The sequence below is a fragment of the Spermophilus citellus genome (genome assembly GCF_964194105.1).
Source record: "Spermophilus citellus genome assembly, chromosome: 1".
Classification (NCBI taxonomy): Eukaryota; Metazoa; Chordata; class Mammalia; order Rodentia; family Sciuridae; genus Spermophilus; species Spermophilus citellus.
This window is the reverse complement of record NC_138182.1, coordinates 63,684,593-63,710,188: the sequence shown is the minus strand read 5'-3', so window position 1 is coordinate 63,710,188 and position 25,596 is coordinate 63,684,593. Positions and strand designations below refer to the sequence as shown.

At 33.8% G+C, this 25,596-nt stretch overlaps 1 protein-coding gene across 2 annotated transcripts in view; it reads left to right on the top strand.

Moving 5' to 3' along the window:
* The window catches only part of KLHL1 (kelch like family member 1), a gene marked incomplete at both ends in the record, with an annotated part of 367,217 nt that overhangs the window by 100,759 nt on the left and 240,862 nt on the right, over positions 1–25,596 (top strand). Inside the window, one exon of one of the 2 annotated variants that reach the window (XM_081305505.1) lies at positions 25,408–25,590. The exons of the other annotated variant lie outside the window; for it this stretch is intronic. Coding sequence (XP_081161631.1) covers positions 25,408–25,590 — 183 coding nt within the window. The remainder of the gene's footprint in view (positions 1–25,407; positions 25,591–25,596) is intronic. 2 annotated transcript variants of the gene reach the window in all.

The window sequence follows — 25,596 nt, the reverse complement described above, 5'->3', positions numbered from 1 at the left end:
CTCCTCTAATCAGGGTGATCTATCCACTATGCTGGTTGGTCGTAGGTCTGCCCGCCCTGCGGGCACGGGTGGCTGCTCTACTCTGCTCCCACTCCAATTGCGGTGACGTTCCTACCACATCCTCGGATCGTTGGTCCTGATCCGGACGTGGGCAGCAGCTCTTCTCCACCCCTACTCCAATTGATGTGATGTGTCTACCACGCTGGTCGGCCTCCAAGCCTGTTCCGCCGGTGGGTCTCAGATCTGCCCACCCTGCGGGCCTGGGCAGCAGTTCTGCTCAACCCCCACTCCCAGTGGGGGTACCTAACTGCCTCTCCAAAGGGTCTCTGGGCTCCTTCCGGACGCTGGCGGTGGCTCTGTTCAACCCCCACTCCAACCAGTGTGACGTGACTGCCTCGATGCTACTCGTCCACCACACTGGCCGGCTGCCGAGCCTGTCCTGCCAGTGGGACGCAGGACTGCCTACCTTGCAGGGTCAGACGGCAGCTCTTCACGGCCTCCACTCCAAGTGGGTTGACTTGGCTACCCTGCCGTCGGGTCGCTGGTCCTGTTCCAGGCGTGGGCGGCTACTCTCCTCGACCCTGCTGCAGTTGGGGTGTTGCGATACCACACTGGCGGGACCCTTAGCCTGCTCTGGGCACAGGAGGCAGCTCCACTCTGCCCTCCAGGCCCCTGCAGCACCCAGCAGGACCCGGACCAAGAAGCAGTCCCTGTAGGATCCCCAACCCTGAGCCAGAGGCGCTTCGGGAGCCAGGAGCCGGTCTCTCCGATCCCCGCCACTTTCTGCTAGGAGCAGGCTCCTCAGGGCTACCGCCGCGGGTTCCCCAATCCCAGGCCAAAGCCGCCCCGGGAGCCCAAGCCTGGCCGCACCAGACTCTCCCTGCTCGGTGCCCAAGCCTGGCCGCACCAAACTCTCCCTGCTTGGTGCACGCTCCCCTGGGAGCAGAGTCTAAGACGCACTTTCCGCGGGCTCCCCAGCTCTGGGTCAAAACTGTTGCAGGAGACAGAGTCCCGCTGCCCCTCGTCGCAAGTTTCACTTGTGGCTGGCCTCAGCTCGCGGTCCCCGCAGGCTCCGCGGCCCTGGGCTCAAGCAGCCACGAGAGCCAGAACCCAGCCTCTCCGATCCCTGCCACACTCTGCTCGGAGCAGGCTCCACAGAGGTACCCCAGCCTCAGGCCCAGGCAGCCCCGGGAGCCCGAGTCTGGCAGCTCCAACCTCTCCCAGCTCAGTGTATGCTCAGACAGGGGCAGGGTCAAAGACACAGTCGCCGCGGGTTCCCTAGCCCCGGGCCAAGAAGGATCTCCCGCCCTGGGCCAAAGCAACCCGGGGAACTAGAATCTGGCCGCTCAAAGCCCGGCGCCCGCCTTGCCAGGGGTGAGGCCTGAAGAGTATTCTCCTCAGAGTTTCCAGTCCCGAGCCTGAGCGATCTGTCTGCGCGACGCAGGCAAATACCAGCCTGGAATCACCTGTTCTGTAGTTGAATGAGCTGAGATCAGTAGAAAACAGGGATGATTGCATCAGCTCTCCATGATGGCGGCTGCAGTCCTCCTCCGTGTTCCGACCGGTGTCGGGAATCGAACTGGACCGATTCTCTCCTCTATTTCAAAACTGGAATTCAGCACTCAGCGCGGCCCGTGTGCTGCTGGCAGGAGCCTGCAGAATCCGCTTCGCTGTAATCCCTCTCTGGTACCTCGCGGCTAATTAACTCGGGCGCGTCCCAGACTCCATCCACGGGGCGGTCCGCCGACCAAGTACTGCTTCCCTCCGTGCGGAGAAATCGCCCGTGACCAAGCCCCTTCAGCCGAATCCCGCGCGCTGGAATTCTGACCTCTAGATTCTGGAGCACTTCAATTTCACTGGGGATTCCCACCAAGGTAGCCTTCAGCCATTTCACCTTGTGTTTCTCCCGCACAGTGGCGCAGCGTACTGGTGTGCTGCACTCCCTTGGCCTCCATCTTCAGGATCCTCCCATAAATTATTTCTCTAAGTGAAAATTGCATTTAAAATACAATGGAAATTCTGGACATTTTGATGATGATTTTATTTAACTCTTGAATGAGTGTTTAGGCCTATAAAATGACTGAAAATAATATATACCCATAAAAACAAAGTTCCTTTAGGGTTAATCTTCTGTAATATGCTTAAAGTTGATCCTTACCTATGTACACAGTTTTCCAATTATGTTCTAATATGTTTCCTTCAAATATGAGTTATACCTGGAAAATATGATAAAAATGTTGATTTAAATTCCATATTAGCTAATAACCCAATCAATTTTAAATATTCATTTGAACATTTATTTTAAAATCCGTACTAATGGGAAATAACTCATCAGGAAAAATTTTAAAATGAAGATTTGGGAGTGGGTCAGAATCAAAGATATGTTCATTTCTTTTTACCAAGACCAACACATCAATAATTGAGGGAATGTTTTCCAGAAAAGCATGTGATGCTAAAATTGTCATATCCCTCTTCTCTAATGTTTTCTGTATCATGTCTCCAATTATTTTAATTAGTTTATATTCCTAAAATATTACATACTGTTTTTATTTCTTTAATGTCAGTTTGCCTTCAGTGGACTGTTATCTCTATGAATGAATGTTCAGCTATAACTACAAGATATTTCAAAATAATTTTACTAAATGATACATTAGTGAATGAATGAATTTGTGATTCATAGGAAAGATATAATATTTTGTTCTGAGTGAAGCATAACTCCATCTATAATATCTTCTGATTATGTTGAGTCTTAAATGGGCATAGTGAGAAGCTGAAAATATGTTCATCTTGATATTTAGCAAAATGTTGTAAAAAAATAAGTTCTCCAAATATGGCTGTTGAATTAACCCATCCTGAAAAATGGCACATGTTGACTCTGTAAGTAATCGGAGGACACTGATCTTGATCACTTTCATATGCTTTAAGAAACACTGAAAGTACGTGATAAAACTTATTTATTGACGTGGTGCACAGTACTACATGTGTGTAGTATTCGGGATTAAATTCAGTAGTGCTGTACCACTGAGCTCTATCCCCATCCTTTTTCATTTATTTTTCTCAGGGTGAAGGATCTTGTTTAATTTTCCAGGCTGTCCTAGAACTTGTAATCCTTCTGCTCAGATTTCCATGTAGCAGGGATTATAGATGTGCACAATTGTGCCCAGATAAAATGTTTTATCTTTTAACCTTTTACATTTGTGACTTTCCTCTGGAGATAGTCATGCTAGTGTGATCTCTTTATTAACATTGGTACCTTCAAGAACCCGTTTGTCATCCTAAATAAGCCTTACTGCTCTACTATTCCCAGGTAAAGGAAAGACTTCCCTCAATTTATCATTTTTTTCCCTGACCACTGAACTGAATGCACACCTATGATCATGAAAAAAGGTAAAACTAGTTATGTTTAAAATCTTAGTAATTAATATGTATTAGGTGAATATATTTGCTAATCATGTCATTATTAATCTTTTATTTTTTAAACTTACACTTTCTAAGTGTATAGATCCCACTGCCGAAATATCAGATTGAAAGTTTCATAGGCTGTAGAACAGTGCCCCAAATGTATACCATCTCCTTTATTGCTGTTCCTCCCTTTTCTCACAACCACTCCTCAAATATCCTGTCTTTTTTTGTTGTCATATCATCCTTCCTTCAAAATTTAAGAAGGCCAAGTTTCTTTATGTGTATTTTCATTATTGCTGCTCATTTTGACTATTAGGAGTCAAAAATATTCTCTTTCTTTTTCTCTGCTCTGGAAGAGAATAAAGGATTACTTGTTTCTTCTGCTCATGTACAAAGGGAGAGGAGACAATTTATTTTATTGGGTTTTGGGTTTGTTATTGTTTTGGTTTTTATTTTCTGTTCCTAAATTTGTTACTTTTTAAACATAATTGGAGCCAAGAAGAGAAAAAGCTAACTACATTTTGAAGATTACTTCACTACCAGTTTTGAACAGATATTTTCCCCTTTCCTTTAACCAGTGTATAGAAGGATAGATAATGGAAAAAATGAGATTTGCTAATGTTAAGAAAAAGAAGCAAAGGGCTTAGAAAAATTACTGAGATTATTTCTTGTTAGGAAAAGTCAAGAAATTAAAAGAATAGAATTACTTGAGAGAAGTGACAAAAAGATTTTGTTAAAAAATAGTGAAACACATTCATAAAGAATGTCTATACAGGGATTTGCTTAAAAGTTAAATTATGAAGTTTCACCTCTTTTTTCCAATAATAAAAAAACTTGTTTGCTAACTATAGTTCTAGTTATCTCTGTATCTTTAAAATCTCTCCTACTTAAAAATCAAAGTATAGATTTATTGAGAGAAAAGTTACAAAGCTACAACATGCTCTTTAAGGGTCTTTTCATGAGAACTATTCTGTGTGGTAAGAAGCATAAAAAGAATAATACCTTTTTCACCTATCAATGACAGAAAATATTGTGATGTCATTGAACTAAAAGTGATGGTAAGGTATCCATTTACAGATGGCAGTCAACTTAAAAGAAAAATAAAATACTTAGTCCTGCTACATTTCCCTTTTCTTCATCCAGAAGAATGATGTAATGCATGTGTATCAAAATGGTGATTACATTTTTGCTGTTGGCTTGGGCTTATGAATCTAATCACAGTTGCCAACAAAATTAAAATTAGTTCATCGGAGGTGAATATGAATCTGAAATCATGTCCCCATGCACATATATGAAAAAATAGTGAATCCCACCATCATGTACCTCCGTAAAAATGAGATTCTGTCTAGAATAAGTATATTCCATGCTTGTATAATTATATCAAAATGGATTCCACTGTCATATATAACTAAAAAAATTAAAAAATGATAAAATTTAAAAAATAGAGTAACTTTACAGAAGATTAACCTGACAAACATTGCTTAACCTGCTTCATCCAGGTGATCTATTTGACATCAAGAGTAATGCCATTTTGTCATCATGTACATTTTGTATTATGTGACATTAACTCTGTGCTCTTGATCACCCAAACTGATGAACTCAGTCTACTCATGAATAAAATGTTGCCCAAGTTGCAGTAGGGAGTATCTTACAAAACACTCAATGAAAAAAAATCCCCCAAAATGAAAGTACAGGATTCAATGGCATCACTAGTGGATTACACCAGAAATTTAGCAAAGAACAACAAATTCTTCTCAGATTCTTTTAAAAAAATGAGAAGGGAACACTGTCAAACAAGATTGTTTAAGGCAAGAAGTATCCTGATACTAAAGATGGACAAAGACAGTACAAGACAAGATAATTACAGGCCAATATCACTGAATGAAAATACAAAAACCCTGAAGATATTAGCAAACAAATTCAACAGCACATTAATTGCATATCACTATAATTAGTAGAATTTATTCCACAGTTGCAAGAATGGCTCAATGATACACTACACTGACATAATGAAGGATTAAAATCATATATTACTCTTCACAGAATCACAAAAGAATGTTTTACAAAGTTTGATACACATTTATGATTAAAACATTAAGCAAATTAGATATAGAACAAATATGTCTTAACATAGTAAAGGCCACATATCACAAGCCTACAACTAATGTACAAAGTGAAAAATTGAAATCTTTTTCTCTAATATCAAAAATATGTTGTTTTCCCACCCACCCACTTATATTCAATATGATATTATAAATACTAAACATAGTAATTAGGCCAAAAAGGAAAAATAAGAGATAACCTAAATTGGAAAGAAAAAATAAAATTATGGTTGCTGATGAAATTTTATATATAGAAAATCTAGAATATGCCACAAAGATTATAATTATTAAACAAATTCAGTATAAGTTTCAGAATGAAAAGTCAACTGATAAAAACCAGTTATATTTTTATAAATTAATAAGGAATTGTCTATATAGGAAATCAAGAAAACAATCCCACTTATAATAGCATTGACAAATTAGCACACATAATGAAGAATGTAAAATGAAAGAGGAAACAAGTAAATGAAAAGATATATTCATCCCATCTTAATGGATTAAAATAATTAATATTGTTAAAACAACCACACCAGTGATAGTAGTTGACAGATTCAATTCTATATCCATCAAAATTCCGATAGTATTTTTCCACAAATATAAAAAGCAATGCCAAAATAAATACAATACACAGAAAACCCAAATAGCCAAGGAAATATTGGCAAGAAGAAAACATGAGGAATCATGGCATATGATTTAAAATTCACTACAAAACTGTTGTAATAAATAGACCATGTGTCAGACACCAAACTAGACATGTCCAACAATGAGACAGACTAGAAAGCTGGAGATAAATCTATGCATTTCCAGGTAAGTGACCTTTTACACGATGTCAAGAATATATGATAGGAAAGAATAGCATCTCCCACTAATGTTGTTTGATAAACTGGATGTTCATGCAAAAGAAGGAAATTAGACTTCTAGATTATACTATATACAAAAATCAACTCAAAATTCATTAAGTACCTAAATTCAGAAGTTGAAATTGCAAAATTCCTATAAGAAAACATAGAAGAAAATCTTATTGACATTTGGCACTAATCAATAAATAGGACACAAAGTATAATTAAAAAAAATAGACAAGTGGGACTATATCAAACTTAAGAGCTCCCACACTGCCAAGGAAACAATCAATCTAAATAGATAACTTACAGAATGGTAGAGAATGTTTGCAAATAATTTCTCTAACAAGAGTTTAATATCCAAAATAGAAGAATCTCCTATAACTCAATGGCAAAACTTTAAATTACATGATTAGCAATGGACAAAGCATGGATATCTTTTTCTCCAAGAAAACATATAAATGCCCAATGGTTATATGAAGGAATGTCCAACATCAGAAATTACCATAGAAATGAAAATCAAACCAATGAGATGCTACTTTGTAACAGGCACACTATTTAAAAAATAAAACCAAAGCACAAAAATAAAAGATAAGTGATAGTAAGGAGATGAAATTAATCACTTATGCACTGATAGTGGAAAACTAAAATGATATAACTACTATAGGAAGTTATATACATGTTCCTCAAATAATTTCAAATACAATACCATGTGACCCAGTAATCTTGTTTCTCTGTACATCCAAAAGAATTGAGATTAAGATTTGAAAAAATAAATATAATCATAATATTCCTACATTAGCAACATTATTAACAATGGCCAAGATATAAGATTGACAATGTCCATCTACAGACTAAAGGATAAACAAAATATAATATATAAATATATGGGATGCTATTCATACATTAAAATATAGGGAATTCCATAATTTAGGATGTATTTTATTCTTAACCTGGAAAACATTATATTAAGTGAAATAAATCAGATACAGAAGAATAAAAACTACATAGAATTTCCTTGAAATTTAAGATAGTCCAATTCAAATAGAATGATATTACTAATAGCTGGAAGAAAAAGGTTGTAGGAAGCTATTTTTCAACAGAGATTAGATATGAAAACCAAAAGTGTTCTAGAGATATGTTGTATGATATAGTCTTATAGGGAATGTAGTACTTTGCACTTAAAGTTTTAAGATTGTAGATCTCATGGTAAAGAATAAGGATTTTCTATTGTTTTTACTACTTAATGCCAATACTAGATTTCTTTACTAGCAAAGGCTTGAGAGGACACTTTTATAAAAATGAGGCAATGTTTACTTATTTCGTTTTTATTAGATCATTAGAGTTATGCATAGTACTTTGGTTCATTCTGACAAAATAATCCGTGCTTAGAATGTATGATTTATTCCATTTCATTCCTTGTCCCATTCCTTTCCTTCTCACTGTTCTCTTTCCTCTCCTCTACTGGTCTTACTAAGGCTCACTTATGTATTCATTTATGATCAGTGCTTTCTACATATACATAAAGGTGGGATTCACTGTGGTATATTTGTACCTGCACATAGCAAGATTTTGTTATATTCATTCTGCATTTCCTCCCCTTTTCCATCCATTCTTCCTCCCTCTTGATCTCATTTTTCTCCACCACTAATCTTCCCTTTATATTTATGATTCCTTACTTACTCTTATTTTAACATTTTTCTTTGGTATTCTTAGATATTCTATTTTATCTCAAATGTAAACCACTTTAATCAATTGTATATAAACAAACACTTGTTTCTAATGACCAAATATGTAAAGTTTTATGTTCTGCATACTTCTAGTAATAGAAAACTTTACATATATTTAAAATCAACTGTTTTAAAAATATTTGAAATAACATCCTAATATCAATAAATTTAATTCTGGAGAGCCAATCTTTGTAACATTTTTACAATTGCTCATGCCAAATCACTATAGAATTTATACTTCTAAATTTACTTAATTATTTTTAATTTTGAATATAAATTTTTATTTTGCTCCAAGTGTCTTAAGCAACCATTTTTATGATATATGTATTTGTGTGTGTTTATATATGTGTATGTATCCATTTATATACTTTTTAAAAAAACAATAATTTGTACATTTTATTTTTGTTGGTATTTTGTTGTTATTATTAATTATGTAATCTTGCTAGTTGTACACTTGGAGAAAATACTTGTATTCAGGCAAATAAATTATTGCAAAATATTTTTAAAACACAATAATAAAGGGGGAAAATAGTAAAATTAACAGTAGCTATTTTAAGTCAATTCAAAAGAGCAGAGGAAATACATGGAAAATACCTGAAAATGTGCTCAAACTAAAATAGCTATTATGAATATACTAATCATGAGCAAAGAAAAGGCCAGGACAAAGGTGAAAGCTGTATAATTCTGAATGCCTAGCATTTCACAGGTCAACTTGTTGACTATTAGTCAATGTATTTATGATGCTTTGTTGTTGTTGTTGTCATTCAGGTCTGTCTCTGTATTCTGGTCCACATTTTTTTCCTAACTAGCAATAGTTAATAGTTCCCCATATAGAAACTTTGGCTGTGTTTCCATCTTCTCATTTCAGTATTCCATTTCCATTAACCAATCATTTCATAATGAATTTTCATTTAGAATACTATTAAAAAACTTCTCACCTGTACCATTTATTGGTCCCTTCTTGCCTTATAGGTAGGTCCCAGGTAAAAGTTATAACTAGTATAAATAAACTAGTAATAAATTATATGAATGATTCAATATGATTTAACACCCAAAGATGGATTTGTATGATGAAACTTTAGGTTTTATAACTTTCATTATATCTCTTGTTCTATACCCATTCTCTTATGATGTCTTTATATTAAATATGATCTGATCCATGTCTGTATCATTTATGCCCCTGATTACTACAAAAGCCTCCCCCATAAATCTCCCTGTTTGCAGTTCTTCTATTCCCTGTTTGTGTTGATCACTCTGGTCTTTAATGGTTAAATCCTTGTAATAGCTCTCTCCAAAGTGTTCTGTGTTGTACAAGTTCCATGAAATATTAATAAGGGTTACCTTCTATGCTAGTTTCCTCCCAGGTTTCATGATAAATGCATTTGGGTGAATGCAGCTAAACAAAATTAAACTAATTTTATTTATTTTCTTATCCTTTATTGTTTTCAAGAGTAACAGTGTCTCAAGGGAGATAGTGAGAATATGACATTTTCCAAATCAATCATCTCTTTCTGTATTGATTTCATGATACAGGTGTTCCATGAAACACACCTAATTTAATTCAACTTAAAAGATAAATCTGATTTCTTTAACATGTTATTAAAAGTTTTTTTCATCCTGTAAACTCAGCATACCTCTACAGATATTTTAGGCATCTAGTGACTTACCCCTATTTGAACATACAACTTTTTCTCTGATTTTTATGTTTTTCCCTGGAAATTTAATCAATTCACTAATCGATTAATAAAAATTTCAAGAAAAAGTTTGATTATTGTTGGATTGTTAGTTCTTTAAATTGCTTCCAGTCCATAACAGGACAAAATAGTTGCTCGTGATTAGTATGTTCATTATTGCTATTTTAGTTGAGGACATTTTCATGTATTTTTCATGCAGTTCCTCTGTTCTTTTGAATTGACTTAAAAATAGTCACTGTTAATCTTACTATTTTTCCCTTTTATTATTGTGTTTTAAAATGTTCTGGAATTATTTATTTGCCTGAATACAAGCTAAGTATTTTCTCCTAGTGTGTAACTGTATTTAAATGTTTCTATAGTGTTTTCCCTCCTAATAATAATGATACCATTTCTGTTGCTTCTTTCATTTTGGACATCTGGAATTTATGGTTTGCTTAAGAATATATTCCACCGAAATTATGTAAAATATGTCTCATCCCAACTGATTTTATTCTACTTGTTAATAGTTTTGCCATTTAAGTTTAGCACTTTAACATCTAAACTCTGTGATATCAAGTAGCAACTTACATTATTTTAAATATAAAGCAGCAGTGCCAAAATCATTTGTTGACTAATCTTCCCTTTTATCATTGATTTGATGTGTGTTATTGGGTTTTTCTTGTATGTATCCTGTATGGGGTTCCCTGAGGTGTTTTGATCTGCAGTAAATTAATTATATTTAGGAACTCCTTAGTCATTATGTTTAAAATTTTCTATGCCTATTCTCTCCCACCTTATCTTCTGGGCTTCCAACAAAATCATAGTAGATCAATTGATATTTTCTGATATGATCTTGAAGCTCTGTTAAGTTTTTCATTTTTATTTCTTTCTGTTTTTCATGGACTCTTCTGCCAAACTTATTCAGTCAATACTATATTTAATACAATACTATTCTTCCAACTCCATTCAATCCATCAATGAATTTCTTATTTTAAATAATCTACTTTTCTATTCTAGAATTTATTAAAATATTTCTAATATGCTTTGCTTACTATGTATTCATGTTAAGGCCCTAATTATCATTAATTAATTAATTTAAAATTAAACATTTATGATAATTCTTTAAAAGTCTTGTCTACTATTCAAACATTTAAGTCATTTTAGAATCTTTTTTATCAATCATTTGATTTTTTTTCTGTTTTTCTTCTTAACATGTCTTGTACTTGCTTAATTGCATGATAGCCACCAATTTTATGTAATAAGGAGTTGGCACATGTTTTATTTTAAAGAGTGCTGAAGTTTGGTCTAACAAGCAGTTGTACTACTAATAGCCTGCTTTGATATCATTGGAAATTGATTATACCCTGGATATCTTTTAGCTTTTATTCTACAATGTAGTTCTTACTTGTAAGATATGATCTTTCTGGTATCTCAGTGGATACCAGGTAATATAATGTCTTGCACTTTGATCAAAACTACAATGTGTCCCAGCACCAAGTGACCTTAAAGATCTCTGCTCCATATCAGCTCTGTAATTCTGATAGTTTTAGGATGTCACCTTGCATTTCTTGTATATTTTCCTTTGTCTTAGATCATTTTAAATTCTGCTTACGTATACCCAAAAGCAATTCTTTCAGCATGGTTCTATTAGTTATATATCTTTAAATACATTCATGCCTAACTCCTCATATAAATCATATAAGTACAAGATTCTGAGTATGTTATATAAGTATGTAATTATATGAATATAAATGTTCTTGAGGTTTTGGCTGCTCCCATTTTTAATAGGCCAATGCAGTTCTTCACTGACCTTCATGACAGGATATAGGATTGCTAAGTGCTACCTTAGTCAGTCTCCTTTCTTACACAATCCTCTTCAGCCACATTTTGCAAACTACCAATTTTTTTAGTTCTTGGCTTTAGTCCTCCTACATTCTCGCTTTCCTCTGGATTTTGTGGGAATCTTCAAGAGATCAAAGGAAAATTTATAATTGAAACTGTTAACTGTTAAATCCTCAAGCACTAAGTTTTCATAATTTAAGCAGAATTTCATGTGTTCCTGTATTAGTGAGAGAATCCACTTACATCAGAACTCTCTATAAAGCAGACGTGTGATTTTTACCTTTTGGGAAGACTGGGACATCCCTCATGAGTTCTGTGGCAGACATACAATGAAATTACCACCAATAATCTCTGCCTTCTGGTAATCATGCTTTTGAATATTCCTCTTTGTTTAAATATTAACAGTTCCTATGACCTGTTTCTAGCCAGCAGAACATGACAAAGATGATGTAATATCACTCCTTTTATTATGTAACATCATGTAAACTGCCATCTTACATCCAGACTCAGTTGAGAGATCCTGTATGTTGACATGATGAAGATGCTGGAAAGAAATGTGAGTGACCTTGAGGAACTGTGGGCACCTCTAAGAATTCAGCAGAACCTCTAAGACCTGGGAGCAACCTAGAAGTTGTCATCAAGAAACATGGTCCTTATTCTGTAAACACAAAGAAATGAGTTGCCAACAAATTAGATGAGATTGAATGCAGATTCCTTCCTAATTGATCCTTCAGACAGGAGTATAGCTGTTCAACACTTTGTTGCAGCCTTATGAAACATGATCAGGGGAATAACAAATCTGGACTCTTGATTAACAGAGGTCTGGTTGTTTAGAGCTGGAAGTTCTATGGTCATTAGTTGTTATTAATGGAAAGTTAATACAAGGACTTATTGATTGAAGTAGAAATGATGAAACAATAGAAATAGGTACCAAAGAGATTGAGCCATATGTCACGTCATGTATTTCAGTGTGTGTTTGAGCCCATTTTTTGATGTACATTTTGATATAACAATAAAATATTTATGCTCACATGCTTCTTTGTGATTTTTTAAATCATAGTTGGCTGAGATGTATTATTTGATCTTCTGTGTTAAGTGCCTAAGTCACAGAACACATTGTACAGTAGCCCAGGCATTGAACAGAGGCCTCTCTTGAGCTGCACTGGTAGACTTGTATAAATATATATATATATATATAAAACTATATGTATGTGCATATATAAAATATATATGTGTATATATTATACAAAAATAATATATGAAATATTATATATAAATATATATGTATAATTTATTTATTTTGTAGGTAAAATGTGAGATAGATCTTGACTAATAACTATGTTATAAAAAATGTAATCAGCAGTGATGATAATTGAAGTTGATATTCCATATGTGATATTTTTGCAGATGAAAATCACCTCAGTCCCTGAAATCTAATATGTAGCTATCAACTTCCTATGAGATTTTCTGAAAATCAACAGGGAGAACAGCCTCCCTGTCTGTGAGCACCTTTGCAAACATCTACACACACACACACACACACACACACACACACACTACTCTTGCTCACAAAAGAAAAAATAAATTTTGGCAAATGGAACAACATGGCTGAACCTGGAACACATTATTTTAAGTGAAATAAACCAGTCATGGAAGTACAAGTACTGAATGATTCTACTTATATGTGGAATCTAACATAGTTAAACACATCAAATAAGGAAGCAGAATGAATGATTGTTCCCAGAAGCTGTAAATAGGGATGGGAAGGTGTCAGGGTTTTTAGTCCCCCCCCCCTTTCCTCCTGACCTGCCGGAGAGATGGGGAATGGGGAGAGCACCCCCCACCACCACCAGGATGAGGGCCCACTGACCGCCTGGACCCAGCCTTCCCTCACCAGAGGACAATCAGATGCATCAGGGAGACTAGTCAAAGCAGGAGCTCCTTTATTGAGAAAACACACATAGCTAATATAATGTACAGGAACCAATCAGGGTTAAAGGTCAGCAGGGTGGGGAGAGTTCACATCTACACCCATCCTACAGGCAGTAATGGGAGACAGGAGCTATCCGAGGACAGAAGGGTTCTGAGCCTATCCTAGAGGTGGTCCAATTCTTCATCACAACCCATGGCAATGCCTTCTGGCTAATCGCTAGGTGCTCTCTTAGCCATATGTGGCCCCAGGACTGGGAAGCAGGTAGCAACCAGCAAGTTAAGTTTCCTCTTTTCTGATGCAACATGCCCCACGTTACATCATGCCCTACAGGGAAGAAGTAAATGGGATGCTGCTATTCAATAAATACAGAGGTTCAATTATTTAAGATGAATAAGTTCCATACATCTGTTGTACAATTTTGTTTTTACAGTTAATGTTATACAACTAAAATTTGGTTGAGAGGGCACATCTCTTATTAAGAATTTTTACCAAAATATTAATTAAAAATAAAAGGAAAAATAAATTTGAATATTTTTTCTAAAAGCCAGCAAATTTTTAACATGCTAAAACGTTAATACTCCTAGAATTTTCACCAATATGAAAGAACTCAAGTTTTGAAGTATTATTCTATTCTAATTTTAAGAAGTAAGACATCTTGGTATTTCCTGCCCATCAGATTCAGTAATCACAATATCACCAATGTCATGGAAAATTGTTGTTTTATGGATTATCAAGGTGACCAAGACTCTTGCAGATTACCTAATGGAGGTGAATTGTCATTCTCCTATGGTAAGATATTGGAGTAAGGCTGTTCTCCTTGTTGGGGCAATGCAAACATGTTCTGATTTCCCTAACACATTGATTTAAAAAAAAATATATATAATGGGAACTTGATAGCTAAATACCAAGTTTCAGGAACTATGAGTTGATTTTCTTCTATAAAAATAATACAACCAGAATATCAACTTCAAATATCATTATTGCTTGATTGCATTTGCAATAATGTAGTTATTATTTAAGATCCATCTGGCATTTTTCCCTGACAAATGAATGAATTTATGATATAATTGAATCTCTGCTTTTTCATATTTTAAGCTTTTAATGTAATACTAATGTATGCGATTTCTTTTTTTATAAATGCAGTGAAGTTTTGGGTTTACTACTGTTGTGGACATATGGTAGGAGTTCATTTAACAAATTTTTTCCCTAATATGCCTGACTTTGTGGTTTATAAAATAAGTATGAAAAACATGACAGTTTCTAAATACATCTTTAGTAACTGTGCATTCTTATACTGATTAACTAGTATAGGTGAAGTCCATTGATCCAGTGACAACATCAGGATATGGATTTGGGTAAGTATGAAATGCATTACTGGCTTTCAAAAGTTTTTCTCTGGTCACATAAGGTAGCATTTTAGAGTAGTGAACTACTCACTTTAGTTCATAGATAATGTTTAATAACTCCTGGAATTTTTTTGTACTCTCCATTTTCTAATATCAAATATTTGGGGAAAACATGAATAAATATTCTCAATACAGAATTGTAGCAATTGTACAGACTCCTTCCTTTAAAAACCCAGACTTAAAATCAATTAAGTTGCTTTGAATCTCTGAGTTGATAAATTAAGAAACTTGGGAAGAGAACATAATGAAACATGGTAACTCAACTCTGATTTCTGTAGAAAATGTCTGAATATTTCCAATTAAATAGACCAAGTAACAATGTAGAAAACTGTCCATCTCTTACATACTGGTAACTCATATAATCATCTTGTTACCTCCAAAGACATACACCCACTGAATGTGACTTCATTCTTATAGTAATAACAGGGAACAGCAAACTTTTTTGTGTATGTAATGAGTGAGGTAGTAGATAATTTACATTTGGGGGAAATATGGTCTCTGTCATAACTACTCAACATTATTGTTATCACAAGAAAGCAGACATAGGATATATATAATGAAATGGGTGTGAATGTTCTTGAATAAGATTCATTTTTATTTTTAATTTAATTGGTGTACAGTAATTGTATATGTTATGGGGTATAGTAATGACAAGTTGATACATGTATACAGTACATAATGATAAAAAAGAATTAAAATTTTATTTACAAAAAATGTAGTAGTATTCATTGTTTATAGGACACAGGTCTCCACATTGTTTTTGGTACAATATTACCATTGACATGAAATGGCTCAATTCAATTGTGTCATCAGAGTCTTAGTTTACTTAACAGAGACTTCAAAGTATGCTACTGGACTCCTTGTCAATGAATTCCTTATTGGCAAAAGGAGCCTTCTCTAGAACACCCAGTAGTTATGGCCAAACAGATTGGCCACAATAGATTAATTAAATCATTTCTGTGGCCACTAGTAGTATTGTATATGCTCTAAAGTATGCATAGGAAATGTTGCCATTGCAGATGCTAGGACTCCTTATATTAACCCATGAAAGACAATAAGCCAGCCCTCTGAATGCTGGAGCCACATCAGTTCAGTTCATCCAATTCATTCTTTTTTTTTTATTATTGATTATCTAAAGCATTACATAGCTCATGATATATCATCTTTCATACATTTGACTCAAATTGTGTTTTGAACTCCCATTTTCACCCCAAATACAGATTGCAGAATCACATCTGTTACATATTCACATTTTTACATAATGCCATATTAGTGACTGTTGTATTCTGCTACCTTTCCTATCCCCTACTATCCCCCCTCCCCTCCTCTCCCCTCCCATCTTCCCTCTCTACCTCCCCTGCTGTTGTTCAATTCTCTCCCTTTTTTCCCTCCCCCTTGCCCCTCATAACCTCTTATAATTTTATGTATCATTGAAGGTCTCCTACTATTTCCATGTGCTTTCCCTTCTCTCTCCGTTTCTCTCCCCCCATTCGTCTTTGCTTACTGTAGTCTTTTCCTCATGCTCTTCCTTCCTGTTCTGTTCTTAGTTGTTCTCTTTATATCAAAGCAGACATTTGGCATTTGTTTTTTAGGGCTTGGCTAGCTTCGCTTAGCATAATCTGCTCTAATGCCATCCATTTCCCTGCAAATTCTATGATTTTGTCATTTCTTAGTGCTGCATAATACTCCATTGTGTATAGATGCCACATTTTTTTATCCATTCATCTATTGAGGGGCATCTAGATTGGTTCCACAGTCTAGCTATTGTGAATTGTGCCGCTATAATCATTGATGCAGCCGTATCCTTATAGAGCGCTTTTTTAAAGTCCTCAGGGAATAGTCCGAGAAGTGCGATAGCTGGGTCAAATGGTGGATCCATTCCCAGCTTTCCCAGGAATCTCCATACTGCTTTCCAAATTGGCCTCACCATTTTGCAGCCGCACCAGCAGTGTACAAGTGTACCCTTTTCCCCACATCCCCACCAACACTTATTGTGGTTTGACTTCATAATGGCTGCCAATCTTACTGGAGTGAGATGGTATCATAGGGTGGTTTTGATTTGCATTTCTCTGATTGCTAGAGATGGTGAGCATTTTTTCATGTACTTGTTGATTGATTGTATGTCCTCCTCTGAGAAGTGTCTGTTCAGGTCCTTGGCCCATTTGTTAATTGGTAACAAAAACAGCATGGTACTGGTACCAAAACAGGCAGGTGGACCAATGGTACAGAATAGAAGACACAGAGACTAATCCACAAAGTTACAACTATCTTATATTTGATAAAGGGGCTAAAAGCATGCAATGGAGCAAGGATAGCATCTTCAACAAATGGTGCTGGGAAAATTGGAAATCCATATGCAATAAAATGAAATTGAATCCCTTTCTCTCGCCATCCACAAAAATTAACTCAAAATGGATCAGGGAGCTAGATATCAAATCAGAGACACTGCGTCTGATAGAAGAAAAAGTTGGCTATGATCTACATTTCGTGGGGTCAGGCTCCAAATTCCTTAATAGGACACCCATAGCCCAAGAGTTAACAACAAGAATAAACAAATGGGACTTACTTAAACTAAAAAGTTTTTTTCTCAGCAAGAGAAACAATAAAAGAGGTAAATAGAGAGCCTACATCCTGGGAACAAATTTTTACCCCCCACACCTCCGATAGAGCCCTAATATCCAGAATGTACAAAGAACTCAACCAATTCATTCTTAATGTGACATCCTGTGAATCTTTTTCTACATGTGTTTCCTAGGTACCTGTCTATACAAATTAGTACAATATCATGTAATTCCTTTGATGTGTGATATGTATTCCCAGCATAGACATTGTTTTTTTTTTCCTTCATACCATGAAGAGAGTTATAAGCCTGGGGATAATAAAGCATCTTGGGAAGGTCCTAAGGAAACATGGTATTACATTGAAAAGCATCTGCTTTTGATAAAAACCTGGTGAAAGATTCAAAGAAACTTGATGCAACAGTAGGTTAATTTCCTCTGAAGAGGAGGTGGTTCTGCTTCTACAATCAAGGTAATCTAAAGAAAATGGTTCAAGGTTCTTGGTTTTTCTTGTGTTCCCACAGTTGTCCCCAAGTCTAATAGTGTCACCCCTATCCAACCAAGCCTCATTCAAATCATAACTGATTCAATGAGCTTGTACATTAAACAGGCATTGTGATTTTTGTCAAAATTAGATTAGGGGCCTGTTCCTTCTATGTGTTTGTTCTGGTTTCATTAGAAATAAAGGGTTTTTTAAATCCACGGAAGCATTCTCTTTCTTCTGTACATTGAGTTTGGAACACTAGGCCCTAAAATTATCATTCATTATTTCTTTATAAACTCTCTAGCACAACTCATAGTTCTTATAACTTATAATGTTGCTAAATCAATATATTTTAATTCTTTTTTCCTACTAGCTGCTCATGCTATATCTTTATTCTAGTTATTTTGAATAAAAGTGATGTCTAAGCACTGGATTTTTAGTGCTCCGTTTCCAACCTAAAAATATCATCTGTGTATTTCCCAAATATGTTAAGCTCTCAAATTCCCAATTTATTGTCAGTATCCTGGGGCCACTGCTCTAATCAGAAAGAGCCCCTGTATAGAATAAAGTCACACAGTTTCAAACAAAGATATTTAATGAAGCTACACTTACCTAGGTATTGGCTATATTAGAGGAACAAGGTAGTTATATGACATTCAGATTAGAACACTGGGAGGCCATTACCACCTCTAAGCTGGAAGAACAAGAGGAAGGAATGATACACGTGGAGCCTAGAGTCAACTGGCAACTATATAATGTCTGTGTAGGAGGAATTGACTCTTGGAGGAATGTGTGTAGATAAAGTACCCCACAGGGAGAGAACAGGAATATAGTAAGTTTCATTCTTCACTCTCATCAGCCTCCTCTTTCTGGCCACTGCATAAACAAAGACTCTGTACTGAAGATTCTCTGCCTTAAACATTCCTCAGAATCACTGCAGGCCTTGAAAAACAAATCCATTTTGTAATGATGGGTGGAAATATTGCAGAAGATGGTATGTGCAGGGATCAGGTTCCTTCTGTGGAAGACAACAGGTTACACAAGGCAGTAAATAAGTGTGATCTAAAGGCCTATGTGGGGAAGGGGCAACAAATAAAACCTTAAATATCTGAAATAAGTTTTCTTTCTCAAAAATCTATTGTATGTAAATGGTATAAATTAAGTCAATGTACGACTGAACACACACAGGAAAATTAGCAGATGCAATTGCTACTAAATATAAGTAGTCCTACTCATGGTAGGTTAATTTTATCTGATATGATTTACTAATCAATATGGTTAGAAAAATAAAGTTCAGTCAAGTTATTCACATTCTAAGAAAAGCAAAAATTTTCCTCTACAGCATATTTATACAATGAGAATGCAAAAAAATGCTCTTTCTGGCCACTGCATAAACCAAGATTCAGTACTGAAGATTCTCTGCCTTAAACATTCCTCAGAATCACTGCAGGCCTTGATTCAGTAGGTCCAAGGTAGTATCTGATACTTGGCAGTTCTAACAAGTTCACAGGAGAATTGATGTGGCTGGCTCAGGGGCAAGTAAGTCTTCTAGAACCACATATCTTATATCAATTAAATTTCAAGAACATTTTCTATAAAAGTAAGTCCAATACTTTATATATAAAATTCTTTTTAGTTTATGGTATTAAACTTTCACACCACATTCATTTCCTGCTCTCGTCCAAATGAAGGAGACCAAATATCACAACATAAAAATCATTTAACTTGTATTTTTGGTCAAATCTTAAATACAAAGAAAGATATCTTAATTGTTTTTAAGAATAGACTGGAAGGATTTTTGAAGGAGGTAAATTTTCATTACAGATAGAGGGACTAGAAAGATGTGGAAAAACCTGGTTTTGTGTTATCTGTGATTGCTGTCATTGCTTTTCTTGATAATGATGTATATTAAAGGGGGAGACAGAAAATAGTGCTTTTTATTCCTATTGTTTTATAATATATTTTAGAAATAACTTTTTCAGCAAGATTTTGTTAATGAAAAATTTTCAAATTTCAAATTGCAAGTAAAACATTTATCGCCCGATGCAGTGGTGCATGCCTGTAATCCCAGCAGCTCAGGAGGCTGATACAGAAGTATGCAGAGTCCAAAAGCCAGTCTCAGCCAAAACAAAGCACTAAGTAATTCAATGTCTCTAAATAAAATACAAAATAGGGCTGGGGATGTGGCTCAGTGGTCGAGTGCCCCTAAATTCAACCCTTAGTATGAAAAAATATATATATATTGTACTTCATTTAGTGCAAGCAGGAGTTTTTTCTATCAAGTAGGTTTTCATAGGAACTCTTTATTTCTGTTATTTTGAAAAATTTACACTTTCAGGATATCTATGGGTATGAACATCTGTATGACATATTTTATTATAGATACCTGTATATATCTCTTTCTATCTGTATATTTTAATTATTTCATTTATAAATGTCATACACAGGAAAGCACATCTTGGTGTTAGCCAACAGGACCTTAGTAGAACAGTGGAGGAGGGGAGATACTTCTTGCAAATTCCTTTCTTATTACTTTTTCTTTTTCCTTTAAAACTAATTTTGTTTTCTGATAATTTTGTTTTCTGATAATTCATTAACAAGGTAAAAAGTACAGGTTTTGAATAGCTGAAAATGTAAATAAAACAAATTTCTTTTATTAATGTACTTCAGAAATGAATTTGAAGTTTTTTCTAGTTCATTTCAGAGTAATTGCTATGAAGAAGAATATTTTCCTTTTTATTATTGTATCAGAAAATGAATGAAGTAATATTCGCTTTTCTAGGAATTTCTGTTTCACAAAGATAATTAATTGCCATTTTATTCCTGACTAGTTAATTTGAAGAAAATAAAATGACACTATATGTTCAATACTTATTTTTATTTTGACCATAGATATTTTGTGAATGCTGAACTAGAATAATTCAAACATATTGCATTTCTAGTAAGAATTAAGGGAGCTGAAGGAAAACTTTATTGTAGATTGATATATAATGAACAGTTTTTAAGCATTTAAATAGTTTAGTGTACAGCATATGTATATGTACAGTTTTTCTCTTCTAAAAAGAGATCAGTTTATTCCTCTTTAAGTTTTATTTGGTATGAAGAATCAATGACAAAATCCTCTTTTACTGTGAAAAAAATTCTAACAATAATCAAATTAAGATTTTATTAATATTAAATCTTAATTTTCACAAATGACTACTATGTCAAAAGTTTAAGCTATTAAATCTATCTTAAGTGTCTTGATATAACTTTGGCTTTCTTTCATTTGATTTTCTATTTCCTCAAAATTAAATTATTTCCAAGAACTTGAAGTTTGGGAAGCAGAATTTTTTGGGGAAAACTGATTATGGAAGTATATGTTTAGATAACTTTAACAATTTTACCAGCATAAACTTATCTTATTTTCATAATTTAACAATTTTTTACCAACATTCCATGACAATAAAATAATTGAAGGGAATTAGCATAGTATTCTAAATTAATGGCAGTTATATATACAAGATTAATTTAGTTTTCAAGTAAGGTTCATTTAGTTTTAAAACTTTAGGTACACTGATAGAAAAGGATTTAGTAAAAGAAAACATAAAATGAGATTTATGGGTATTGCCTAATCAATCATTTACATATTACATATTTACATATCAATTATGGACTGCATTACATTAGAAGTATTTTTATAATTTTATCACATTTTGCAAATCAAGAATTTTCTTCTGAGAAGTTTCTTTTATTTCTAGAATTCTTTTTTTGTGTGTGTGCAAGAATTTTTAGTGGGCTGGGGATGTGGCTCAAGCGGTAGCCGCTCGCCTGGCATGTGTGTGGCCCGGGTTCGATCCTCAACACCACATACAAACAAAGATGTTGTGTCCACCGAAAAATTATATATATATATATATATATATATATATATATATATATATATACACATACATATACATAAAGAATTTTTAGCATCTAAATTTGGTTTGTCAACCATTCTGATCATTCTGTCAACAATTTTCTTTGAGTTTAAAGTTCTTAAAAATATATTTGTTATGTAAATTTTGTAATTTCAAATATTTAAAAATCCTTTAGTATAAAATAGGGATAGTTATGAACTATTAATTTTAGAATTTTAAAGCAAAAACATCAAATACATTATTTCCTTTGTGGGAATATTTTTTTTTCAACCAACATGTTGCATCATGTACATATAACTTATGATATGTACATATATATATATTTACAGTTTCACATCCAGTGTTTCTTTGAAAATAAACTTCAAACTTATGTTACAACTGCTTTAAAATATATACTTTATTTCTACAATCATGATATTAGAAGTTATTTAAAATCATATTACATTTTATAGACACTAATTGAGACTAGAACCCACTGATGTATCAAGAATATATGAACTTTTTTTTTGGTTCATTAGTCACACTTCTTTTTATTTTTCCACCCTACCCATTTGTGTATATATATGTATGTGTACATGTGCTTCAATATTCTGATAAAAAGCCTTACTTAAAATTTTAATTATCTTATAAAATAAAATTGAACCCAGAAGCAACATTAATGGCTATATTCATTTTTCTTGGTTCTAAGTAGCAGCACCTGCTGCTTGAACTTTATCTATTATCTTATATCTAGTATCTGAATCTCTCTTGGGTGTTATTAAAAGAATTGAAAATTAGTGTGCTTAGCATAACTAAGCATTTATTTTGAACAATGTTTGTGCTATGATATTGATATGTAAAGTGATGCTTTTATTATTTAATATTTTACTGCAAAGTGGCTTATTCATTTATCTATTTAAATTTTTTTCTCTTTATTTTTGATCAGTTTTTGAACTTTAATATTTTTGTAATGATGACTTTATGGTTTGTTACTAAAATATGTGCCTCACATAAAATATTTAAGCATTTTTAAACAAGGCATTCTGAAAAGACATACATTAACTGAAATACTAAATTACTTGACTAAATCAGGATTTTTCACTCCAGTCCACCCATATTTCACTATAGTTAGTTCCTTTCCTAGAAATGTATAAATATGGGCAATTTCTTTCTTTGATATTACATAAATGTTCTTTAATATATTTTTTAAACAAAATCTAATTCTTATCTCTCAAAGGAAATAAAAAACTCCTTGCAAATTTATTTTGTCATTTAATTTAACATTATAGAAAATCATTTAATTGCTATTACTACAAATATTAAACAGTGTTCAAAACATTTTTGTATATTTTAAACTTTGAAGGTCTTATTTGTTAAATTAATAAGACTGGATATGTGATAGAATTAAGTTAAATAGTAAAGCTTAATTTAAAAATCATTCCCATATTTAAACAAAGGTTATCGAAAATGAATCTTACCCAAGTTTGGGATCAGGAAATGATTTATGAGGAAATGTTCAAAAGAAAATCAAGTCAAAACCAATATAACCATTTATATAACAGATTGATTGACCTTGAAGAAAGTGACTTATTCTCAGATATAATATATACAGGCTCAAAACAAGAGAACTTTAAGAAAAAAAGTCTAGGAAAATACTTGAATTCAGAAAAAAAAAATTTGGAGTCTACTTTATAGTGCTCCAATCTTTTAATACTTATTCTTTTAAATTACTTTCAAAAAATTTTAGAAAAGGCTCAAATGTATTTAGATTACATAAGAGAAGTTTCTATTTTGACAGTAATTAACCTTTTTACTCTGAATAAATCCTACCAAATATTATACTCTTATATTTCTAGAGTCTCACTAAGTTCTAAGATTGTCAGATTCTATTTCTTTTCAGTAATTGGCTTAATATTTCATCCACCACATCTTGGATGACTTAAAGATAAGCATGGTATATTATTTTCTTGCTAACATCTCTGAACTATTTAGTGAAGTGTATAACTTTCTGCCTTATGTTATTTCATTTAATTTCTGAGTAACAAATAGAATGGATTATATCCAGGCTCTGGATGTAACCTTTGTTCCAAGCCCTGAGTAAAAAATAATTTGGAGTCATTCTGCTAGACTGTCTCTACTATCTTAAATTTTAGACCTTATTCATGCATTCTGGGTTCAATATCAGAAAATTATGGGTATCTTTGGGGGCTTTTTTAAAATCTCTTTTGGCAACCTACCTGACTCCATTTTCCTTATCTACCTGAGAGATAAAATGTTTATTCTAGACTTAAAAATATACCTTGCAGTGATGGGGTGTGGCTCAGTGGCAGAGTTTTCGCCTAGCATGCATGAGGCACTTGGTTTGATCCTCGTACCACATTAAAAAGAAAAATTAAAAAATAAAGATATTGTGTCCACCTAAAACTAAAAAATAAATATTAAAAAAATACCTTGCAGACATTTTGTGATTTTCTGTTCAATGTGTTAATGTGCGCATGAATTCTGCTGTTCTTGCCACATGTGCCTGAACCTGATTCACAAAATATGTGCTGAGAAATGACCATATTCTGGGGTTATAATTTGCAAACTTGTGAAAGACAAAGATATGAGGTAGCAAAAAGTTGTATTAGTTTTAAATATTTAAATGAAAATTTGTAAGATGTGATGGAAAATACCGTATTGCATAGACAAATTTGTAGATATAATTTTAATGAATTTAGTTTTGAAAGATTCTTAGTAGATTCTTTTGGATTTTCTTTGTTTGCAAACACATTTTTTGGAAATACCAATAATACACTTTTTTATCTGGCAATTATGGGTTCAATTTTGTTTGTTTACTTCATACTGAGAAGAACCTTTAAAAAATGTGACATAAGAGTAGTGTTAATTTATCTCATTCGGAATCTCAAGGAAAGAAAAGTTTCAATCAAGTTTAATGTTTGCAAAATAAATGTGTTAGATAGCTTTATATGAAAGAATGTGTATTTTAATTAATCACAGTTAGTTGTGATTCATTAACCTTTTTACATATACTTTTGTCTTTGGCTGCTAATATTGTGCTTCAGATTTTGGCTAATATGTTTTGGAAGAAATAATGCTCTATACACTAAACATTATGTCCTTCAAGTTCATTCTTGCGCTCAAATTACAGGATTTTATTTTTTATTATGAGTGAATAGGATTCTATTGTGTAAATACAACACATTTTCTGTGACGTTTTAATGTTTCCTTGTTAATTGATTTTAGAATAAACATTAACAATTTATTTGTATGATGTTTCAGATTTACTAAATTAATATGCTAATAAATTCAGAAAGTCTATTTTAAAGTCCTTTTTTTAACAAAACAGAAAAATTTCAATTCATTCATTGCATCCCCCTTCAAATTGTTTGACTCAAATTAGATTTTTCAGACTTGTTTCATTGGATTTGCATAAAATATCTTGAAAATAGGTTCAGCTATTTTTTTCTAAAACTTTCTGAAAAGAATCTACATATCATGCTTGATAATTGGTAGTACTTTGTATAAACACAATCCTGTGTGTCTGTGATTTACAGGGTCTCATCAACCAGTCATTCACTGACACCTCAAAGTGATTTGGACTCTGGTAGCTCTGAAGAATTCTATCAAGCAGTTCACCATGCTGAGCAAACCTTCAGAAAGATGGAGAGTTACTTGAAGCAGCAGCAACTCTGTGACGTTATCCTGATTGTTGGGAACCGAAAGATACCTGCACATAGGTATAA